The 25,519-nt window shown below is 45.1% G+C and overlaps 2 protein-coding genes across 5 annotated transcripts in view; both read right to left on the bottom strand.

Annotated features, from left to right (window-relative positions):
- The window catches only part of LOC137417186 (protein regulator of cytokinesis 1-like), a 62,970-nt gene extending 58,491 nt beyond the window's left edge, over nt 1-4,479 (bottom strand). The window contains exon 1 of the mRNA XM_078768191.1: nt 4,404-4,479. The gene's annotated coding sequence lies outside the window, so the exon portion shown is untranslated. The remainder of the gene's footprint in view (nt 1-4,403) is intronic.
- A 2,525-nt stretch (nt 4,480-7,004) lies between these two features.
- LOC137417184 (protein regulator of cytokinesis 1-like) overlaps nt 7,005-25,519 on the bottom strand; it is a 58,101-nt gene continuing 39,586 nt past the window's right edge. For all 4 annotated transcript variants that reach the window (XM_078768507.1, XM_078768505.1, XM_078768506.1 and 1 more), the window contains exons 10-14: nt 24,752-24,847; nt 23,487-23,615; nt 23,057-23,167; nt 9,710-9,937; nt 7,005-7,142 (exon numbers count right to left, since the gene is read on the bottom strand). In XM_078768507.1, coding sequence (XP_078624633.1) covers nt 7,098-7,142; nt 9,710-9,937; nt 23,057-23,167; nt 23,487-23,615; nt 24,752-24,847 — 609 coding nt within the window. In that variant the 3' untranslated portion in view covers nt 7,005-7,097. The remainder of the gene's footprint in view (nt 7,143-9,709; nt 9,938-23,056; nt 23,168-23,486; nt 23,616-24,751; nt 24,848-25,519) is intronic.

Here is a 25,519-nt window from a genome sequence, read left to right as displayed (position 1 = left end):
AATAAACTCACGATACGCCAAACGTTAGTGGAATGTCACACTCCCAAAGTCACGTGCACGAACAATCAGGAGATTATCAAGGCATTTTGGAGCGCAATGTTCAACTCAGTGTCAGAAAGCTCGGTCTCCATCGAAGGTCATGGGTCTTGCAGCAGGATAATGACCCCCAAACACTTCAAAAAGCACCCAGGAATGGTTCAAGACAAAACGCTGGACTGTCTGAAACGGCCAGCAATGATTCCAGACCTAAATCCCATTGAACACCTGTGGGGAGATCTGAAAGCAGTTGGGAGAAGGAACCCTTCAAATCTGGGAGAACTGCAGCAGTTTGCACAAGAAGAGTGGACCAAACTGCCAGTAGAGAAGTGTAGGAAGCTCATTTATGGCTATAGGAAGCGCTTGACTGCAGTTTTGTCCAAAGGATGTGCTACCAAATGTCAAGTCGAGGGTGTCAATTTTGTCTGCCATTTTTTTTTTTCCGATGTAAAAAGTATATTCTTGGGTAAAATGCCAGGGGCATAGAAAAGGCCCCTTTATATAAGGGTATGTGCCATGCGGCAAAGTATAGAAAAGAAGGGACATTCAAAAAATATTGTGTGCATGCTCGACTACCCCCCTTGTGTTCTTGGGAGGAACCAAGTAATGCTCAAGAAAAGTTCATATAAAGGTGCGCCCTACATCTGGCAAATGAAATACATTTACTTCTTCATGCAGCTGTATGAATCAAATTGGTGTCCCTTCACATTAACTTTTCCAGAGCATTACTTGGTTCTTCCTCAGAAGATAAGGGTAGTCCAGCATGCACAAGATTTTTTGAATGTCCTTTTTTATACTTTTCGCCATGGCACATACCTTGATATAAAGGGGCCTTTTCTATGCCCCTGGCATTTTTCACAAGATACATTTTAAATACGAGCACAATGCATTAGTTCATCGTACAAGACTTTATTCAAGACGATATCAAAGACGATATAAAAGACTTAAAAAAAGTAAGGTGAATTTTTTTTCCAACCCAGTCAAGACTGGAACCACAATCCGCAGCTTGGGGGTCCGATGCCTTATCCATGAGTCCATTGGGCCAGCATGTTAGATTTGGGTAATAACATTTTGAAGAGTTATAAAGTGTGTATATATATATGTTTTTATTCATGTATATATATATATATATATATATATATATATAAATATATAATTTCAAAGCAAAAACTATAGCACTTCGGTGGAATTTGTTTTGAAAGCCATTAACTAGACCTATTGGCCGACGTATATTCCAAGTTTCAGCTAGTTTCAATGTATTGCCCTTGATATATGAGCACCAACACATTTTGGGTGGATGGATGGATCCAACGTGATTGAGGGTTTTTCAAATAAAACTTAAGAATGTAGGAAAGACGTTGCTGAAATTTGGAACATATTACCTTAATGTACAAAGCATTTACATCTGAAATTTGCAGCCGATTTCGTCTAGTAGAAGCCGAGAAACTAATTTTCAGTCCCCATGTTAAAGCTGCGTACAGAGAAACGATCCCTTGTATAAAGGGAGGGGTGCTTCGCACCTCCCTTTGATTAAGAGAATATTAAATCTCACCTACAGCTCAAACAACCGTCTGGCTTTGCCCCTTAGGCATGAACGGTGGGTGGTACACAAGTACATCACTGACAATCTTACTATAATAATTCACCAAATGTCTGTCCGTCTGTTGGAAGGTACCGCAAAAACGGCTCAACCGATCGAAACGATATTTTGTGTGGGTAATCCTGGGATCTCCAGGAGTAAAATAGGCTATTTAGTTTTTCCAATTTCAGCTTTGGTCTCCAGTATTCTCAGGTTTGGACTCCCGCATAACATTCACGTTCGCATAACGTCCATTGTTCTCATTGTGACGATGTTTTCCTGGGTGCTGCATAAATGGCTGCAGAGCTGCACCTATCGAACTCTGTGACCTCGGACAAAGACCTTTTATTAAACGGACAAAGACCTTTTCCTTTAAACCTTTTCTTAATTTTTTTTAAAATTAAAGACCTTTTATTTTATTTTATTATTATATTATTCCATCATGTTTCAAATCGTGATATCAACTGTACACTTTTCTTTAAGAAAAAAAAAATGGAATGATTTTGTACCAACATCACAATGAAACAATCACAATTCACATATTCGTGAAATTCGAATATTTTCGTCACAATGAAAACATAACATCGTCACAAACGGGTACTGGAGACTGTGACAAACATCAAACGGGTACAATATTGGAGAGGCCATTGCCAAAACAATTTGTTTTCTCTGGTACGTATTTCTGGGCAGGTACTGTTTAAGATAAACCGGTAAAATGCCGACCAAACGGAAAGCCTCATTAACGAAAACGTCCAAAGAAGCTGTTGCAAGAAAGAAGGCTCGCCTAGACGAGGACTATCGGAGGCAGAACAAGTACGTGACAGCTGCACACCAGTCTCGGAGGCAGTCCGAGGAATACAGATCTGCTGAACAAGATCGTGACACAGCTGCACACCAGAGCGCTATGAAAGTCAAGCTTAAAGCGGCTCTAATGCAAAAGGAGGATTTGGAGCAGTGTTTGATGTCCAGCACTTTGAGGAAGCCGACTATCCAGCAAAGCAGCAAGGTCACAAGCTGCCAAGTCTGTATGATACAGGACGTAAGTGCCCCTTCTGCAAGGCCTACTGCTGGAATGACGAACGACCTGGATTCTGCTGTGAGAAGGGCAAAATTGAAATCAATCTACTCGAGACCTACCCTGAAGATTTCAAAGTTCTGTTCGACCGAAAGGAGTTTATTAAGATACGCCAGTTCAACAATGCCTTGGCCATGGCATCGATCAGAATCAAGGAGCACTTCATGCCAGGATTTAGCCCCATGGTGAAGCTTCAAGGTAGTCTACCATCGCATTGGACCACTCCAGCCAGGAAGTGATCAATCACATCCAACGTTTGCTCAAATATGGTTCCATGACTGATGAAATGGAAAACCGACAGATTTAATGAACAGCTCAACGGTAATATTGACATTCTGAAGACTCTCCAAGACTGGCTGCGTCAGAACAATCCCTACATCCAGTCTCTGAAATCTGCCCTTGAGTTGATGGAAGCAGACAACATCACCATGGTTCTGGATGCAAGCAAGCGGCTTTCAGGTGAGCATGCTCGACGTTACAACCTCCCGCAGGCAAGCGAGGTATCCATCATCATACCCGGCGAGCATGTGGACCATTTGAACGTCATCCTCTATAAGCGTGAAGGTAGACTTCAAACCATCACGGAGCTGCACCAGAGCTACGATCCTCTTCACTATGTGCTGATGTTCCCGCATGGTGAAGGAGGATTCAAGATCGACATCCCTCATGCAAAAGGCCGAGGCACTATATCCCCAAGTGAGTTCACAAGGTTCCACCTTCAGATCAGAGATCAAAATTGCAATCGGGTCATGGTGTCGATGACTTACTCAGCAGTACGCATGCGATCAGTATGCCAAGGCTGAAGCGTCAAGACCTCGGTGGGCAAGAAAACCAGAAGACGATCCATGCAGACAAGTACCAAGGCCTGATGGATGCCATAGATCACCACGATGGAATAATATTTTCTGATATGAACAGTGATGGCTTTTATTGAAATTCCAAAGATACTGTTTTGATTTTGATGATTTACGTTTGATATGATTCAACGGATGTTTATATGAATCGTTTAAAATAAAAAAATTCTGCCTTCAATTTCTGATATTTTGCCTTTTCATTTCGACTTCCCAATGGAAGCCCTGCCCGTAGGGCAGGTACCGTTGCTAGTACACATAATTCAACTTCTCAGAACTTTACAAATACACCATGTACATGGAGGGTGTGTGAATCACCCACACCTTTCCACCACTTAACCAAAACTCACATCTGAACTGCTCAACAGTTCCACAACCCACACTGAATTTAGTAACTCACCTCGGTCTCTGTGCCTCTAAGGCTTCGAGCCTCATACACGGGCACACTAGGACAGTCAACTGTGCAACCACAGCAGGAAACTTACACCTCCCTTATCTCAACAATTATTCAACCAACCAAACCACTTTACCACGACTAGAATACACAATTTTACATCCCCATACACAACAAAACGTTGAATTCCCTTGCTGTGCAAGAATACAATTAACCTCCACCGTCTGCCTCTCCAGGGCGTTCAGCCTTTGTTCAAATACACGGGATGGTATTCTGCACGCACCACAGCAAGGACGGAAACAATGTGCATACACTTTTGCACAACCTTCCACAAAACCCCGTTACCTGCTTCCCATTAAATGTTCCAACTCTAAATACTCAGTGCCACTTCACCCGACAGGACAGAACCAAGCGAGCACAAAAGCTTGGAGCGAAGACCGGCATGGAAGGGTTATAAAAAGTAATTACCTCTTATTTCAGCTGGCTGCCCACATCAGTCCACCCCAAATCACCGGCTCACGTCTCTTCCCACCTGAGATTTTGTGGCCCACCCAGGTACGCCAAATACTGTAGAAGATTAACCACTTCAAGTAGGTTCAGAGTGCAAAATTTATTTACCACACAGTTGCAACATCAAAAAGGAAGATAAATACGTGATCACGCAGAACTGCTACATACACTCATGTCGTATGAAGACAATTCAGGTTCAGTTCCAGGAGCCTTCATAATATATTGTTATGTCGGTGGGGTAAAGGAATATCTAGAGTCAGATAGATCTGTATAGGTAGGTATTCGACTGTCGCGATAGGGAATCTACCCTGTAATAAGTTCCATGTGTAGTCCGGTTTGTCGGGATAAGCTGTATTGATGTCCCCGCTACGGGGGAGCAGGGCGTGCTAAATAGTCCAGGAATTATGGATAAGATTCCTTTGTTCGTCGTCGTCCCTGTCACCAAAACTTTCTCCCTTATGGCAATGCATACTCATATAAACACTTAGATAGGCCCTTTAGTGCACACAGTAATTAAATCCTCTTACCTTACAACGACTTTGGAAGACAAGCAGGAAGCCAGATCGGGGCACCTCCGGCAGGCCTAGCTACATGGAGTGACACGAGCTATAACCACCCTACAGGGAAAGTGTGATTGGTTGGCGCGGAAGGCACGAACCTCCAGCCAATCAGGGCAAGCAAAACTGGTGCGGGAAGCACTCGGCCAATGAGGGCGCCAGCAAAACAGAATATTGGAGGAGAGTCAAGGCAGGTTATAAAAGAGCGTGCCGGATGACATTTTCCCTCTTGCGCTGCACGTCACTTTCCTCGCTTGTCTCTGCACTTCCCTTCTTGGTCTTGGGAGGTCCCTGGTGGTCCTTGGTTCGCCATCTTTGTGGTGCTTGGAGTGGTGCTGTGAGCGGGCGGGACCTCGTGTGCGATCGATTTGGAGCTTGGAGCGAGGCGTGCCGCTGAACAGACGAGGCCGAACGGAGCCACGTTCAGACGGCAGACACGACAAGACGACGGACAGTTAAGACGCACATTTCACAAATACACGCCAACGCTTTATTTTCCTTTCATTCATTCCTGTGTCCTGTTGTTGAGTCTGGTGTGTGGGATCCCAACTTACGACCATTATTTGATTACCGTCGCGTTCCTTATCGGGTTCCATGAATAAATCACTTTTTGTACATTCTAATTCGGTGTTCGAGTACATTAATTCCCTATAGGACCGGAGCTGCAGTCGGCGCGCTCCAGGTAAGCGCTTTTCCCGCTTCTTTATCTTCTTCTTCCCGCGCTTCATAGTCAAATCCGTGTTTGGTCGTCGCCTCCAGTAGATCCGTTTGGTCCATCCGGGGTCCCTGGTATTAACCGGAGGGATTCGCACGACAATATACACTTTGCTCCAAAGGCTGGGGCAATTGCTAAGTAACAGGTGTATGCCCTTGCTCAGTCAGGGCTCCGGTCTGATAAAAGATGAGCGAAACAAAGGGGATATTAAAGTCGAGACAGTAAGAAGATTAATGCACTAGACGAAACATTTGAGAAACTAAAGCATATTTTACTTGTGAACCACAGTAGGGAGTTCGTTCCCACTGCAAGGAAGCAAATAATGAGGCAAGTTATGAAAGCAGATGGCCCCTTATGTGAGTGAGTTGGAGAGTGCACATTCTTTTAAGACTACAAATGTGTGCATGTTGAACCAAATGAAAACATCCATCTACAGTATTGTTGTGCATTTCCAAATTATTCGCAATTAAGAAAGGACTACTGAAAGTACTTCCACAGCTCCTATCAAGGTTCAAAGATCAAAGAATGGACTGACATCGCAACAATAAACATAGGGGTAATACTCCTGGCGCTCACCTGGGAGAATAAACAGTGTACTGCACTGACTAAAGTTATTTTAAACCAATTTCAATGATTGATCGAAGACAGGGCAGCATGTAGAATCATACTAACAACAATAAGACTTTAAACACAAAAAAAAAAAAAAAAAATTTTTGGAGGCAACCCACCCCCCCAAATCCACAACCCCGTATACCTCCTCAGACCCCAATTTTTCTAATGCCGTGAACAAGCTTTGATACATCACGGGTGATGAAGGTTGTGATAAGGTTTCATTAAAATTTGAGTGTGTAGTTTGAGAAGAAAGCAAAATCCTATTTTGGGGAGGGGGGGCTACATACACTTTAGTAACTCCACAAACCCGGATCAAACCCGGATCCACTTTGACCCCCTTAGATCCCGATTTTTTAAATGTCGTGAACAAACTTTAGTAAAATCAAAAAATATAATTTGTGGCGAGTTTGGTCACAATCCCTTCAGCGGTTTCGGAGAAGTTGTAGGTGTTCACGGACTGACGCCGCCAAATCGCATGAGCTCCCCTGAACTTTGCTCCAGGTGAGCTAATAATACAAATCAGAAGGGGGCAAAAAGCCCCAAACACGACAAATGCTTACCTACAAAATATTACAAAACTTTGAAAGTCAGTCATGAAATTAGGACAAAAAGTCGGATTAACTCTGGCAAAGAAAATGACAGGAACCGAACTTGTATCAAAGATCACATCAACAATTCTTTCAATAAACTTTTATTTAAACAGATAAAAAACAATAAAATAAACATTTTCGCCACCACTCTTTATATTGTGATTTAAAATGGGGGTGTTCACACACGAGAAGCCCCCTGGTCCGTGTCCGGTGAGCGAGTGATCTGGAAATAGTAACAAGGCAAAATAATGCACATATTAGTTTCGACTAAAGTCAATAAAACAACAACAACATGCATTTTAAGGCCATTTTCCCTGCTAGAGCGGGGGTTAGCCTTGCAGTCCCCATGACAATCTTCTCCATTTTGCCCTATTTTCTGTATCTCCCCTTGTTAATGCAGAAAATAGGGCAAAATGTAGAAGATTGTCATGGAGAAGTACGAAAGACTAAAGATTAGACTAAAGTCAATGTTGGACAGAAAAAAATTCCTCAACAAAAGAAAGACTCATGGAAAAGCAGGGTTGAACTGACGTTTTGGTAAATGTGGCAACAATTGGGCACAACCAGCAAGAGAATGAATTGTCAGGAAAACGAGCGAGAAGAGTTGAGGAAAAACAACCCAGCAAGTAAGAGGGTTGGTACAGTAGGGGTTAATTGGGGGTAATAAAGATAATGGTCAGGATGGGGAGCAACACGACATGGATCATACGAGCAAACCAATGGATCAAGTGAATATGGCACATGCATAATAGGCCAAATGGTCAACTCCTGCGCCTAAGATTCCTTGTTAGATTTGAGCACATTAAAAAGTTTGAAAGTCGTTTCACATGCAGGGCGATGTGCATCGATATGTGCGTGCCGTACATCGGAGGGACGGTACGTCTGAAGATCCGCTTGCCAAGATTGGGGGTGTTAAATACACAACGTCTCACGTGGAGAAGACAAGTTGGTTATCGCCAACATCCTGGAAAAAAAATTACAAATTCCCAACGTCGTCAGTCGAGCGTCAGGCCTGGACAACAAGTTGGTGAAAGACCTGGGCCAAAAATCATTCCCCAGCCAACCCTAATAGGTTAGGAACAAATGGAGACATAGCAGTAGTCCAGCACTGATGACCCATTGTTCATTTGGTTACTAGCTTTCAATACACATTGCCGAGTTCAATGGACTTGGTGTTTCAGCAATTGTATTTAACGGCAATTGGGAATGTGACCAATCATGCGTGAGAGTTTAAATGGACTTTACATTTACATTAAAAAAAGTTTAAATTGACTTTTTTTTTGGGATGCGAGATCGAGGCTCGTGCAAGCGATAACATAAACGGACACATAAAACTTACAATAAAGGGAGTGGGAGATAATGTGGAGAGAGGGAAGCACATAAGCACAACAATGGTAGAGAACAGGGACATTGGGAGATCTGGGCGAGGGGGCAGGGGAAAGTGGGGGGTGGGGGAAGGGAATGGGAGAGGTATAAAGCAAATGGATCTGGATTGCAAATAAATAAATATATATATATATATATATATATATATATGTGTGTGTACACACACACACACACACACACACACACACACACACACACACACACACACACACACACACACACACACACACACACACACACACACACACACACACACACACACACACACACACACACACACACACACACACACACACACACACACACACACACACCAAAAATACCATCGTTACCTGAACACAACTATTACGGTCCATTTACCCATATCCATTCACCATATTATATCATAGTTTATCCTTTATTGGCATGGGTTACATACATCATAAATTTAATTCTGCCCTAATCAGGTGATACATCAGATATCTGAAATTTCAGGTTTTTGGATGAAGATTTCAAATTAACCTATTATTGCTGGAATATCACTTCACTGATGACATCATGATTTGTTTTTTTTCGTTGAGCAGTTTTGGAGAAAATGGCCAAAAAAAAATAAATCCTTAAATCCAATATGACTGTCATAACATGTGACCTGTGACACAATTAGCAATAAAATATTCTCCATGGAGAGTCCCTCCTATCTATAAAGTTTCCTTTTGATTGGATAAGCAGTTGCAGAAGAAAACAATTTTAAAGTGAAAATATATGGATGCGGACAGACAGACACACAGACAGGCTCATTGAAATAGTCTCGCATCTATTTGTGATGTAACGTGCATGATGTAACGCATATGTAACATCATCTAACACGCATTACATAAAACAGTGGTAGCAGTTACACCACTGGCAGCAGCCATTTATTGGCAATGCCAACCCTTGCTTTGAGAAGGGAATCAAATCAATCCACGGACACGTTTCTGGCTCAACGCCATCATCATGCATCGTATTCACCCCCAAGAGTCAAAACCGAAACTGTTCCCTATGGTTCTGCATGTCAAATAACAACCTTTCAATGGAATGGTCAGGAGGTTTATTGGTCAGGAGGTTGTAGCATGTTGATTGCATACATTGTAACAAGTCAATCAATTGTATGGGATGGAGGAATCTGAATAAAAAACATTTGCCATTCTGCATATTTACAAGCAAACAACTTTTATTTGTTTTCCTCCCCCTTCTGCTCACTGGTTCTAAACCAATCACATGATGTTTGCATCGTTTTGATTTTGCCTTCAGTTGTGTCTGGCAGCTTGATCTTGTCAGTTTAACTGTCGTTTAAATTTTGTCTCGGTTTGATTTTTTGTAACCCATTTAGATGCTCCTTCTTTCTGCAAACAAAATTCTTATGAAAAAAAATAAAAACAAACTCACAGAGAAATCTGCATAGTTTTCAGCTCCCACGATCGTTGGTCCATTGGTCCATGGGTCCACCAGCGTTGGTCCATGGGGAACAACAGCCATCAGTAGTGTCAGCGGTAACCTTGACCTTTCCAATTTCGAGCTGCCGTTTGCCCACACACCTTGGGAATGGGCCGGCGAATTATAGTCACCCAGTGGAGGCCGAGGATGGCGACGCATAGATTTGGGTGTCAACGGGGCCTGTGGAAAATTAAAAAGACATGAGAAATAGTGACAGCATGGGGTAAGGGTGGGGTGGGAGGGGACAAGGATTACATGCACATTTGGGGGCAGGGAGTGGAGAGAGGGGTTGGAAGCACACAAAAGGGAAGGGGAAAGGAGGTTGCTCGCCCACAGACAGCAGTTAAATGAAGGAGGTTTGCTCGTGCACAGACAGTGATGATGCACAGACAGCACCCTGCGTGTTTGTGGTGTTGTACAGATGGACACTGGAGATAGGAGGCATGAAGAGTTTGGAGTTGCAGCAATACCAGCCGTTTCATTAATCTGCAAGAGTAGGCTATCAGCTAGGGGGGTCAACCGGTACCAAATTGAGGGAGTAAGGCTAAGAATGATTTTTGACAAGGTTTTTACCTCGAGAATAAGAAAATATGTGATAGCAAATTCAACGATGTAGCTAAATGTGTGTTATCACCCATTTTCAAAATGGCCGCCAAATTTCTCAAAATATCAATGGTCAATGTAGTGTTTTTTTCACTATTCACCCTATACCCCAAATTTGGGTATCTTATACCTGGTTTTAGGGGTTAGAAATGATTTAGGGGTTAGAAAGATTGCTAACCAATTGGGACATCACCATACCAGTATTAGTTGTTTGATAAGAAAGTTTGATGATGTGAAGGGGGTGAGTTGCTTGAAGGATGAAGTGGGACAAATCGTTGTCGACCCAGATGGAATTAAAGGAAGATGGAAAAGATATATGGAAATGCTGTTGAATACAGCGAATGAATGGGATGGCAACATTGATAGTAACCCTGTTTTAGGACCGGCAGAGAAGATAACTGAGAAGGAAGTTGAGGAAGCGAAAAAAGCAATGAAGGGTAGAAAAGCGGGAGGGCCGACGGGAGTTGTGGGAGATATGTTGAAGGCAGCAGGAAGTTGGGGTGTGAAGAGAATGACAGATCTGTAATCTGGTGGTGAAAGAAGGCCGCATTCCAGTGGATTGGGAACTGAGTACCCTCGTCCCTCTATACAAGGGGAAAGGCGACCCTCTGGAGTGTGGCTCGTATCGAGCGATAAAGTTATTGGAGCATGGAATGAAGGTATTGGAAAGGGTGTTGGAGAGGAGGATAAGGAAGAAAGTGAAGATCGACGAAATGCAGTTTGGATTCATGCCAGGAAGAGGACCGACAGACGCACTTTTCATTGTGAGGCAGTTGCAGGAGTAGTACATGGAGAAGAGGAAGAAGTTGTTTCTTGGGTTTGTTGATCTGGAGAAAGCATTCGATAGGGTACCACGCAAAGTATTGACATGGGCATTGTGGAAGTTAGGAGTGGAGGAATGGTTGATCAGAGTAGTGATGGCAATGCACAAAAGAGCGCGCACAGCTGTAAGGACGAAGGACGGGAACAGTGGTGAGTTTGAGGTGAAGGTGGGAGTGCATCAGGGTTCGGTACTAAGTCCACTACTATTTGTAGCTGTGATGGAGGTGCTGGCTCAGAACGTAAAGGAGGGTTTACCGTGGGAGTTGTTGTATGCAGATGATCTGGTGTTGATTGCGGAAAGTATGGATGGACTGAAGGAAAAGATGAACAAGTGGAAGGAATGTATGGAGACAAAAGGTCTGAAGGTGAATATCGGAAAGACGTAGGTGATGGCAAGTGGTAAAGCATGTGGTGAGGTGGAAAGAACTGGGAAGTGGCCCTGTGCTGTGTGTAGGAAGGGTGTCAGAGTGAACTCCATTCAATGTACAATGTGCGCTGAGTGGGTTCATCAAAAATGTAGTGGTCTGAGAGGGTCATTAACCAGTGTGGCAGCTACATTCAAATGTAAGGTGTGCACAGAGGGAGCTGCAGATGGAGGAAATGTTGAGTTGGATCTTGGAGACGGCGTGAAGCTGGAAGGTGTGAAAACATTTTGCTACCTCGGAGACATGCTGAATGGAGAAGGTGGATCAGACTCGGCAACGGTTGCTCGAGTGAGATGTGCATGGAAGAAGTTTCGGGAACTGGGTGGCGTGCTGATGATGAGGGGAGTGTCGTTGAAGCTGAAGGGAAAGGTGTATGCTGCATGTGTGAGAAGTGTTATGATTTATGGGAGCGAGACATGGGTAATGAACGTAGAGCAGCAACGAAGGTTGGAAAGGGTGGAAATGCGAATGGTTCGGTGGATGTGTGGAGTATCGTTGAGAGAGGAAGACAAATGATGAATTGCGAAAGATGGGAATAGAGCCTGTGATTGATGCTGTGAAGAGGAACAGGTTGAGATGGTTTGGTCATGTGTTGAGGAAGGATGAAAGTGACTGGTTGAGAAGAGTGATGGAAATGAATGTAGAAGGAAGCAGAGGACGGGGAAGACCGAAAAAGACTTGGCTAAAGATGGTGGAAGAAGAAATGCGGGCAAGGGGATTAACAAGGAGAGATGCAGAAAATAGGGCAAAATGGAGAAGATTGTCATGGGGACCGCAAGGCTAACCCCCGCTCTAGCAGGGAAAATGGCCTTTTAAAATGCATGTTGTTGTTGTTGATAAGAAAGTATCAACAAACAAATGATGTGAAGGACAGGCAGGAATGTGTCACCCAATTTTGTTCTCTTCATTGCGTTCCAACATCTGGACAAAATGTTGCACAAGATTACCCTACACCGCAACGAAAAGGTGCAAAAATTCATTGATACATTTCCACTATGTCGAAAATACGTGGTGGTGCGATACTTTTTTCCATGTGTATGCTTGCAAATCTACTGAATGCCAGTTATTTTCGTGCATATTTTGTGCATAAAGTTGTTGCTATGATGGCAGCCATTTTGTGAAATTGGGCGCCATATTGGATTCTATCTTCTTGGATTAAAGTTCAGATGATGTATTTCATACTTTAAGAGAGTTGTAAAGTCTTAAACATCTCAAAACGCAATGCTATTTGTTACAAATTCCTACAAGAATATGAAACGTGGTGTTTTTAATAGAAAAACATGCATTTTGGCGGCCATTTTGAAAATGAGGTGCTAACACCCATTTAGCTACATGGTTGAATTTGCTATCACATTTTCATATTCTAGGGGTAAAGACCTATCCAAAAATCAATATTAGGCTTACTCCCTCATTTTGGTACCAATGGACCCTATTTTGGGGGTCTGGCTGATGGCCGAGAGTAAATACAGGGAAACATATATTTGATGGATAAAATTCAAGAGCAGTACAGATGCGGTAGTATGTCTGCTGACCAAGAACAAATTGCAACAGAAATGCGCTCTTGTGCTCACTTTCTTTTTCTCTCTATTTCTCTCTTGCATAGGCTTCGGTATACCCCTAGAGACAATACACTTTAAAAAAATCAGCTCCTTGTGCCGGTTAAGTTTTATGCAGGATATTGTGTATATGCAGTGGTCTGGCTATGAATGTACCCATACTTTATTGAATATAATTCACTTCTGGGTGGTGCTAAAATAGAAAGTTATAACAGACGTTAAACAAAGAGAATTGCTGTTTCTGCGCTCCTGTGTGTATTTACGCATGTTCGTGAATCATGATCATGGATTTTTATTGATGAAGCGTGCATGAATGTGCTATATGCCGGAAAGATCTCGCCAATGGTCGAGAAAGTGTGCAAATCTCGGCGAAGGGGGCCAAAAGTGTAAACATTGCCAGCACAGTGCGGGGGAAAACCGTGACAATCACTGTAGGCCACCGACTAAGTCTTGCGCAGGAAAGTAAAATCACTTCACTCAGAAACACATCCAGGTCGATCAGAAAATGAAAAGTGCCAAATGAACCTAACTCAATTCAGGTTCTCAGAACATTGCTTTTTGTGTGGAACCGAGTGTTGACGAATAAACAACAACATGACTATATATTTCCCGTAATGACTTCAGATTTACACGTGACAATCCTAACGCGACCAAGCTGTCCGAAGCAGGATTGAATATGCCCGGGATATTCATATTGGGAATGCAATTAATCACCAAATGTGTCGTGCAAATCATTGGACTGGGAAGCAGATCCCTTCTCGATATCAGTGCCAACAAAACACAACAAAGCACACTCGTTTGGGTAGGCCAAACCATCACAAGGCGGCTTTTCTCAAAGTTCTCGATGGATTGAGAAAATCATTATGAGCAGACGACCAAGTGATCTTGTTCAATGTATATCTGCTATCTGCAGACACATAGTGGCAAGTATATGAAACAAACTGTGAACATTTGGGTCATAATGTTAAAATTCGAACATCAATGGTAAACCTGACGTAGTCACTTTCAGAAGCAAGATAGCAAAAATTCTTCAGAAATTCTGCGAGATGCCAAAAATGGACAATCGGGTGGCAGAAAAACATCGAATCAAGGCGGCGGCAGCACTTGCAAAAAGTGATATCTTGAAAATCAGCAGACATCCAAGGAATATTTTCCTGATTCAAATAGAAATCATTGGACAATAACAGCGTATTTGCCAGAAATACTCCGTTGTCTGCTGGATGAAATTTTTAGTGGGAGAACGAATGATTTAAAAAGAGTTTACATCAAAGCATCATCCTGAAAGTCCTTAGACACAACAAGACAGAGTACTTGCCACACCAATTCAATTCAGACTGGCAGTACCAGTTGCATCACCAAAATGGATCTACATTTCTGATTGATACATTGAATAGTCTTGGTTTTGTTCATCCGACTCAAATTCTCAACTTTGAGACATATGCTGCGTGTTTTTGTGCAATCAATATTCCTGTTTCCGGTCATTTTCAGCAATATTTGGCAGACAACGCTGATCACAATATGCTAACATTGGATGAGCTGAATACATTCCACGGAATGGGGATCATCGCCGCTGTGACACCAGAAATCAGAAAATGCACCGTTATACAGAGAATTCTGCCATTAAGTGACAACATTATCGGCGTGGCCAAAATCAACATTCGTTATTACACAGCACAGGAAATGAAAGCGACCTTGATCTATCACAAGCTACTGCCTCAAGGTGCGAGTGACCCTCGAAGTGGGCTTGATCTCGTCTGGAAGATCTCGTGGTCGCTACGCCCTAAAATGCCAGCATGGTCTGGCATGATGCAGGCCGTATGGAAAGGCTCCCACCCTGGTAAATAATCCATTGGATTCAAGTCCATGAGAGATATGGACCTAACTGACACGAGTTGTCCATTTTCAACCCTGCACTTTGTTGTCGACGAGTGCAGACAGCAAGGATGCACTCCCATGCTAACTTTCAACCAGTCACTTTGGTGGAAGTCGAAAACTATCATGAATGAACAAGAAGGAAGTTACTTGAAAACAATCATAGTCTGCCATATGCCTACTCGCTCGCTCCAGACATTTGATGCATTCATCAGGGCTCAAGGTGGTTGTAAAACTTATGTATACCGTAAACTGAGTGACTCACATGCTAAGTGGCAAGGCGTATACCCGGGCGATCCAAGGACACTTACTTGTTGATGCAGCTCTGAAAGCTATCGAGCTGTAAGGAGCTCACAGCATTTCACTCCCAGGGACAAATGCCTGCCCGTCCTGATACAACCGATGAAAATGTCGATGGATGTCAAACAGACCATGAACAGATCAGAAAGATGGCAACTGATGGTATCTCAGTTCCAGTAGACCCTGAGAAATCCACACCAGAGCATGCATTTCATCCAGATCTTCAGAAGGCATTGGATCTGTATGATGCATGACTAGAGATATTGATGTAGTGTGCTCCGACGCTGTCGTGCACTTGACGGGGCATTAACGGTTACTGTATATGCGCAATGCACATAAATGATGTGCTTCGCAGGCTCTTGGAAGCAGAACGATCATCGAATTGGAAACTACACAAGTGAGTGCTCCACGAATTGCTACCACTACTCGCTGACACATGTGGGAACTGAGAATTGCTTTATTAAACTTTCTTATTTGTAACCATTTTAACTATTTTCTTCTAAACTTTTAAAGCTGGTCAATGTTTCTTTTCCTGCTTAACTAACAATGAAAGGAACTCTGTTTTTCCTGCCCTGGTACAAAACTACTACATTCTGGGAAATGACCTCAAAGGCCATGAGGTGCATTGCGCACGTTTCTTGTTTACAACACTAATCTTTTCTGCGCTGAAGTTGTCTGTGTATATAAACTGGGTGGACTTTGAATGCTTTTGAGAAGGGATCTGGCATTCATCTGGAGCCAACCCTTTTCCCACATATGTGTGAATTCCATATTACACGGCTTGTATCTTCAGTACGGTGTCTTTGGTGTCTGCCCGGACATCCGACATCGGACTTCGACACACAGGACATTCCAACTACGACAAAACGGTTTCTATCGACATTCAATGCACGGAGGAACAGAGATAAACACAGAAGTACACAAAAAGATCAAAGCAGGTTATTTCGTTATCCGAAGGATTTTTTTTTTTTTTGTATACAACATCGAGGCTCATGAAAGAGCTAACATTAATCACACAGAAAGACAAACCGACAAATAAAACATATAACATGGGGAGCGGTAGACAAGATGGGGCGAGAGGGGGAAGAACACAAACACAACATCTGAGAGCAGGGACATCGAGAGATCTGTGGGAGGGAGAGGGCTTTGGGGGTGGGGGGGAGGCATGGGAAGGGGGGGTGGGAGAGGTATAAAACATATGGACACTGCCAGGACTTCCAGGAAAGAAGTTAGAATTTCAAACAAGGTGGATCTGGGGTAAATTAGTGGGGGTAGAAAAGATCAAGGTTTTGGATGGGGAAAGATAAGAGATGGTGGTGAACAGCTGTTTTAAAGACCTGGAGGGAGGAGTGGGATTGAAGGGAGTGTGGGAGTTTGTTCCAGAGGCGGGAGAAAAGAGGAATGAAAGAGTGAAGGTGAGCAGAAAGCCGATATTTCGGCAGTTTAACCATCAGAGGGTTGCTGGCAGATCTTGTGCGACCTGTAGGAATATTTGGGGGACAAAGCACAGAGAGAGAGCTGGGGGAGCAAGGCCGGAGAGGAATCGATAGAAGACAGACCACCTACCTGTCTGCGGTGAGTGAGTGAAAGGCCCTCGGAGATAGCTTCATCACGGGAGATTCCAATGATTCCGAAATCGTTTTGATCGATTTGAATGGATTGATCGTTTTTGGGCAGGAATGTCTCGAGATTTGACAATTGAACAAATGTTTATAAGGACCAAGAGAACTATTGGTGGGCTAACTCATGGATGTGGCATGGAAAAGAAAAGCACAAGATGGTTAATGTCTGCCTGCATGTGCAGAAGTAATTGGCAGGGAAACTGATATATTGGTGTTTGTCACCCCACAGGTGACGATTCAAAAGGACTCGTCCCCAAGTCCGATAAAACGAATGCGAAATACCGTAGCTGGAACAGACATCCTGTGGCAAACTCTTGGATGGGAAGTGTGCCATCTACTTCCATTTGCTCATGCTGTGTGTGGATGCGACAACTTCGTGCTTGTTTGGTAAAGGAAAAGAGGTGGCATTAAGATTCAGATGGAATCTCTTTTCCTGACTAGATATTCCTTTACCCCACCGACACAACACAGCCCCCCCCCCCCCCCCCCCCGGAACCGTAGCTCCTGCTAGGTTCACTGCAGGCGCTACCATTCCAGTCTTCACTTACTGTCTCACACTTATTTAACCTACGAAATAAAGCGGGAGGGCTGTGGGAAGTGAGTCGGACTTCCTACCTATTCTCCTTAACATGCTAATCCCCTTAACAATCATGCAATCAAATATTTACAATGATTCAGGTCGTTCCTGCTGAGGGAGGAAACAAACACGCAAAACCTACTTTAACCACAAACTTATCCTTATTCAAAAATTCCGAACTCTAACATTTGTACATACCCCAGTCTACAGACCGTGTCCCCCGGTGGATGCCACAAGACAACCTTACCTGCGGAGCCATCCCAATGTACCCCTAAATTTCCGCGGGCCCTGTCCAGATGTTACAGGTGAGCGACATGGCTCGGTGGTTTTCGCCCTCATTCACGCAACACAAACCCCTTATCTACGCAAACTCATTCCAAAACTCAAGGCATTTCAAAAGTCAACAAAGCACTTCTTTCATTCACCCCCCTGCAGGACCATGGCATAGATGTCATTAGTGGTGTGCATTTCTCTCGAGGCAGCGGGGAGGTACCGCACAAGTAAAATGGTGGGGGCGCTTCAGGCTGTGGTGCCCGCAGTCCCAAACACAAGTCAACCGACTCACAAGTTAATTGCCCCCCCCCCCCTTTACCTCTTGGCCCCATGACAGCCCAACAGCCCTTTCTGCTGTGACCCCGCCGGTGAGGGTCTCCAAACCCCAGGCTCCTCCCTGGCCTCCTGCTTCCGCACAGCTCCACGGGTCGCCGGGAGTCTCCTTTACCCCACGGCGCCCAACCAGACCCTCCACCGACGAGTTCCAATTTCCAGATACCACCGGCTGCCAGGGGTAATTGCCGCAGAGGGGGGGGGGGGGGGCCGCAGGCATCACTCCTCCGAGCTTGATCTGTACCTGCGGGCACACACATACCCTGCCCACCCACAACATCCCAAAACACATTTCCTCCCCCGCTGCCTTTCAATTCCCACACATTTCAGAGAAGATGGTACCAAAAAGATGTTACAAGATTTGCCATGGCCTGCTTCATGTGAAATCCCCAGTTCACATTTCAAATAACATTTTCAAAACACAATAATCACTCATTCATTATCTCCAACCTCACGACCACATAACCACAACACTAACACAAACGCCACCCACAAGACTGTGGCACACATTCCATCCCCCCTCACCGGCCATGTCATCACTCGCACCCACCTCCAACTCCAAATTACCTGTCACCAATTTCCATAAGCAGGTCCCGAAGCCTGGGACAGTAACCATCAAGGCCTTACCCCTACCTTGATGTGCAGGTAATTTCCAGCTGGTCAGGTCCAAAGTGCCATCCACCCTCACAATCCCAAAATGTATCATTGGGCCTATCAAATTGTCATCAAATTTCACTTTTGTCCCCACTATAATGGCAGGTATGTGGGTCCGCATCCAACGGTGATTATCACGACCCAACTACATGTGGCCACAACAGCTCTGCACCCCTACCGTGCAAGGGTAATAGGGACAAGGTGAGCAGTCAAAACGCCAACACGGCCCATGTGTCCATAAGGGTGGGACCCACCATCCATCCTTCGCCCCCCCCCCCTGCGAGGAACACAGCTGCACCAGCCCCAGCTGGCCAATGTGGTGAGCACCTGCTGCCAACACCATGACCGCACGCACAACCTCGGCCCTGGGGGAGACGGTCGCAGTGCGTGGCTTTCCCCGCATGTCACCTACGCCACCTTCATCCCCCAGTCCACAGAACTGCAGCCCCCCCCCAGTGCCCACCCACACTTGACCACACCAAGGTCCAGTCGACAGCCATGCTCCACCAGGAGACCCACCCAGAAGACATGGTCCACACACATCGGACACGCACAGCACCACGTTGACCCTCAGACTACACAACTACATCCCCATAACCCCACGTCCCAAATATTGGCACAGTTGCCCACGCAACCAGTTGAAAGCTGTGTCCTGCTAACCTAACAATTTTTATCACAGCCTCCAACACTTTGGTCTACACACCTGGATCAATAATGGTGACACTGCTGTCAGTATCCACCATGCCATTTCAAAATTCACCGTTAAATTCGCATCTAACCTTAGATTACCCATGCCAAACATTTTTCACATTTTACTAAACTCACCAAAGAAAGATGCTTTGCCATGCACATGCCAGCCGAGCATGGCCCATATGCTCGGTGCATTACACGTTCCCGATTCATCAACCCCATGGCTCTCTTCCCAAACCGAGTCCATAAATCATAACGGAACATCTGTGGAAGGTCACTCTCACACCATCACGTTCCACAGATGCCCCAATGGTTGTCCGGCAGGCTATGTCCATCCCTGTCCATGCAGATTGACCCGCGTCCATAGACCAGCCGGGCATGGCAGGTCACCACATGCCGGCTGTCCCAGAGTCTCAGGAGGAGGGTGTCAGGCCGCATGCCCGGGTGGTCACCACATCAGGCCCAGGTTGGCCGTCCGCAGTGCCACCACCAAAGCGTGACCCACAACACCTCCCCCTAGTGGTCCTCAATAAACCATCCCAGGCTTGAGAAACCACCTCGGACCCCCTGGAGGTCTCAACCTCCACCAGGGTCCAGTGACCCTGTCGGCCCGAGCCACCCGCTCGGGCGGCACCCCGACGGACAAGGGACGCCACACTCCACCAGACCCCCCGTGGGGTCCAGGTCGTACCATGCCACCCATGGCTGGACCCCACGTCCAAATCTCGCCAGCACAGCCCCCCAGCTGGCTGGCATACCCAAATATTGAAAAGGGCAACTTTTGCCCGAGGCAATCCCCAATGACCTCTCCTGGTCCAAATCCCGCAGCCCAGCGACCACCTCCCTCCATGGCTGCTCCAAATCACATTCCCATTTTAATTTAATTTAAGATTTATTTTTAGAAATTCTGATTTCCCATCCCAAACCGCAGCTGCAGGTAACAACCCACTCAGGTTGTTCTGCCCCTCCCTGCAGCTGGTCCAAATTCCCTACGGGGACCAAATCTTCAGAGGCTCGATCTCCCGACTCTCCAAGGTCCAAATCCAGCCCGGAGCCAACACTCCCCCAACTGGTCATGCAATTTTGGAGCCTCCATTGCCAAATTGCAGTGTATGGTGAGGGTCCCCTTGGTCACTTCAACCACCCTCCTCGGACCAACTCACCGCCTCCCCAAAACTCCTTTGGGCCTGATCAACCCCTACCTCTATGGGACTGTCCCAGGTCTCCAGCCACTGGGTCACATCATGCTCATTATTACACATCAATTCTGGCCCCGACAGGCTTTCCCCAATAAATACCCGGTCCGGCTCCACCACACGGACCCCCAATAATGTTACCCCCTCTTGCTCTGAACCACTGCCCTGGCACAGCAAGGATTCAAATCCATCCCCCTGTTGGTGTTGTAGCATCCACCCGGCCCCGATACACCTCCAGGCCACGATGTGGGAAACAACATCCATTCACCTCCAAATTCCCTTCCCTACCTTCCTCATTTCTTTAAACTGCCATTCCCGGCTCCCGAGCCCCGTGCACATCTGCATGGGCCGCACTCTCTCCCATTCCCAATTTGGCTTCCCCCCGTTCCGATTCAATTTCTGCCACCCTTGGCTTCTCCTGGGCCCCATCGGCACCATTCTTTCGTTCTTCCCTCAACTCTTCAATCCAAGCATCTATTTTGTCACTCATTCCCTTCATTTCCCTAAAGTCGATCTCATGGCTGCTCGGGTATCGGGGCCGCTCCTACGGCGGGGGAAGCACCACCACTGCTCTCTACCCCCACTACTTCCGACTCACTTTGAGTGCTATCCCCATCTTCTACTCTCCTTTCCTCCATGTTGCTTACCTCTTCCATCCGTAAAGAAGAGGTCGCTTCGCCGTGCGGCTTTTCCAACCGTAATAAAATTTAAATTTTAACTGACGCGCTGTTCGCATCCCGCGCACCGATCGACTATTCCAATTTATCGCCTTCGACTAAAAAATTTTTGCGTTCAAATTCTCCACTCCTTGACACCAATTTTATTCAGGGTTCTATCCCACTCCTGACTACCAGTTGTCGTGCGGACCCTTCCGGTTAATACCACGGACCGCGGATGGACCAAACGGATTTACTCAAGGCGACGACCAAACACGGATTCAGCTGTAAAACGCGGGAGAAAGAAGGGAAGTGGAAGCTGCGGCAAAAGCACTTACCTTCAGCGAACCGACGGCAGCTTTGATCCTGCAGGGAAATTAATGAACTCGAACAACGAATTAGAATGTACAAAAATAGAGATTTATTCACGGACCCGATACAATGAAACGCGCCGGCAATAAAATAAACTAAACCCTATATTGGGATCCCACACACCTCACTTCAAATACGCCACACAGGAATGAATTACGAAAATAACTGTCCGTCGTGTTCGTGTGAAATGTGGTGTGTCTTAACTGTCCATCGTTCAATGCGGCCTCGTCCGGCACGGCTCCAAATTCCGGTGCGGAGAAAACCCTCCGTCCGCCTCGCACGCTTCGCTAGGCCCCGAGCCAACGCCTTTGCCATTTGCACACGAGGTCCTGCCCGTTCACAGCACTGAGCCTCGCTCCTGCACCACGCAGATGGTGAACTAACGACCACAAGGACCTCTCAAGACCAAGAAGAGCGCAAGAGCTTCAAGCACAGAGATATCGTGCAGCGCCAAGAGACCAAAGAGGGACGTGCAAGAAAGAGCTAGAGCTCGAGCTGATAGAAATGTCGTGCAGCGCAAGACAGCCAGAGATAACCAAGAGCTTCTGAGACATGCAGCGCAAGAGGGAAATGTCGTCCGGCACGCCCTTTTATAACCTGGGTGGTGATGTCAGCCTTGGCGCGCCACCAACCAGTGCCTTCCACCGAACCTTCCAGCGCCTTCCTTCCAATCACACGTTCCCTGTGGCTCGTGTCACGCGATGTTGCTAGGCCTAGCTGGGGATGTAGCTGACGGCGGCCACCCGGCGGTGCCCCGATCTGGCTTCTTCCAAAGTGGTTGTAAGGGAAGGGGATTTAATTACTGTGTGCGCTAAAGGGCCTATCTAAGTGTTTACAGGTGTGCGTTGCCATAAGGGACAAAGGTTTGATTACCAGGTGTGACACACAAGGGCTGTTATCTTTAATCCCTACAACGACCTAGCACACGAACATCCTGGTATGTTCACAGGTATACTCCTTAACCGACAAACCGGACTAAACACACAGAACTCATTACAGGGCAGATTCCTTATCGCGACAGACTAAGCATGTTACCTATTCAGATCTACCTGACTCTAGATATTCCTTTACCCCACCGACATAACAGTATGTTGTCACTCACTGGATATGCACTGGAGGCTATGGGAAAAAAAAAAAAGAAAAAAAAAAAAGAAGCATTTCTGTTGCAATTTGTTATGTCATTCATTCTGCTATGAAGACAAAATATATTAGAATGAATAATAAAAAAGACAGGTCCTTAAAAGTTCAAAAAAAAAAAATGAATAAATAAAAAGCCATAGTAGTAGGCTCCAATACAAATGAGGCAAAGTCAATGAAAGTAGGTTAGTGATGCAGGAACAGTCCTTACCGTTCTGCATTTCCCAGGTGGTTTTGCATTTCCCCCTCGACGCTTTCCTGGAGTGCGTAGGAAGGTTCGAAACACCACCTCGTTCTCCAGGATTTGCGCAAGCTTCAACTGCTGCAGAAATGCATGCGATTGAGGTTTTGGGTGTTAGTTATTCTTGGGAATGTATTTTTTTTTTTTTTTTTTTTTTTTTTTTAAAGGAGTGGGGGGCAGGGGGAAGGGAGGGAGCTACATCTATTCATTACTTCTTCAAATGGATTATGGTGAAAGGTAAAAACTTTGGAAATAAAAATGTATTCAGCATAAAAATTCATAAAGGAGTTGGCTATAACAAGAGTTAAATAAAAGAAAAGGAAGGGGGTCAAAGGCTCCAATATGCAGCACACCCGAGTGCATACAAAGACTTTAAATAGGTACATCATTGGGGTCTTACTCTTTCTTGTTTCTCCTTCTCCCTTTCCTCTTTCAGGGTGGCCCAGCAGCAAGCAAGCAGCTCAGGAAATGGTTTCCCCCAGGGAAAGATGGCACGTCCAACCAGTCGTGCACTCAGTTCGCTCTCCAACTGATAAATGAAAAGAACATGTGACCTAACCCAACAGGTGGCCGAGTCCCAAAGTCTGCTCCTCACCCTTCACAAGCAGATTGGTAGAATTTGTCTTTGCTCGTCCCAATTCTGACCACACTCCTCCCTTGTCCAAAAATGAAAGACGCCAAACAAAACAAAAACTAGAGTTCGTCGAACACCTTAGCCCATGCAATCTTGAGGAAAGCAAGAACACTGGGAAGGTCTGCAGGGGGCAAATTTAATTGGTGGTAATGATGCAAAATGCCATAATATTTTGTCCAAGTTCAACTAAATGGATGGTTTATGAAGTCTATTTGTATTCCAGTGTTAAAGTATACATTTAATTTAGAATAAAGATTTTAAAAGTTGTAAAAATATAAATAATAATTCGGAAGTTTACCGCCATTGATGCATCTTTTATGCCACCATATCTAGCACGTTACATTCGGTCTTCATGCCTGTTGTATGTGTTCTTTATGATATTCCGAAAAACAGTAAGTGTCCTGTTTGGAATTGTATCCAATTTTGTTCGACTGCCAGACAGTATAAAAATATGACCTTGCTCCCGATCAAGCATGTGCAGAAAGGATGAGATTCTGTACAATTTGCGAGATTCAGAGACAAAGCTCTGCTAAACTGCAGGTTCGCTTCTGATTCATGTTCAAAATGTAACATTCCATTGAAATAAAGTTGCTCCTCTGTGGACAAACGGACAGACAGACGAAGAACCAATTGCTTAACCCCACTTTTTTCTTTGTGCGTGTGGGGTTAATGCACGCACACACCCCCCAAATTGCGTGTTCAAAGAACTGTATTCTCCAAATGGTAAAATTAATAAATAAAAACGAAATGCAAGTGTGAACTACTGCCTCCCATGATAACAGACACAACCATCAAAATGTTGGGCCAGAGCCTTAGTCCAAAAAGCAAGAGTTTGGTGAGCATCTATCTTACAGTCCCAGCATGATCTGCCGATAGACGTGCAAGAAAGCAACAGGAAATAATCGTTGCCATTCCTTTCAAGCCGTGAGGAGGAGAGGGATTCCGAGGCTGTATCATTGGCGAAGGAGTACAATCCCTGGATGGGTCGCCACTCCACCGCAAGACAGCAACAGGCAATGGATGGGCCTAACCTTGGAAAGCTCTCGTTTGAGGCGCTTCCGTTCTTTCTCCTCACGCAAGAGTGCTCCACCACGGTTGGTTAACCTCGCCGGGTCTCCAGATCTGCGCTACTTCACAAGGGGACACAATCATGCAAACTGACGGCCAATGTCACCGTGGCAACAATTAGTCACGTGAAAAAGTAAGTACACCCCATGTAAAGTTTTGACTTTTTTTCCAACATATTTCAACATACAGCCATTTGATCTTCATTTCAACAATATTGACAGATAAAGGTGATATAATATAACAAATATCATGAAACATTTACATTTTGTAGTCCATTGTATAATTTAAATAAACATCAATGCAAATTTCACATGTGGAAAAAGTAAGTACACCCTTGGCTCTAATAGGTGGTATTGCCCCCTTTGGCAGAAACAACCTCAAGTAGGCATTTTTTATAACTGTACCAGTCTCTGACATCGACTGGGAGAAATTTTTGCCCACTCCTCCATGCAGAACTCTTTCAGCTGTGCGATGTTTGAGGGGTTTCTTGCATGCCCAGCTCGTTTCAAATCCCCCCACAACATCTCGATGGGATTTAGATCCGGGCTTTGACTTGGCCATTCCAGAACCCTCCATTTTTCTTTTCAGCCATTCCTTGGTGGATTTACTGGTATGTTTAGGGTCATTGTCATGTTGCAAGGTCCACCTTCGGTTGAGCTTCAACTCTCCGACAGATGGCCTCACATTATCCTCAAGCACCCTCTGGTACAATGAAGAATTCATAATGGATT

The sequence above is a fragment of the Myxine glutinosa genome, chromosome 14 (assembly GCF_964187855.1).
Source record: "Myxine glutinosa chromosome 14, kmMyxGlut1.1, whole genome shotgun sequence".
NCBI classification, from domain to species: domain Eukaryota; kingdom Metazoa; phylum Chordata; class Myxini; order Myxiniformes; family Myxinidae; genus Myxine; species Myxine glutinosa.
The sequence above is the reverse complement of the archived record's forward strand: the minus strand, read 5'-3'. Positions and strand labels throughout refer to the sequence as shown.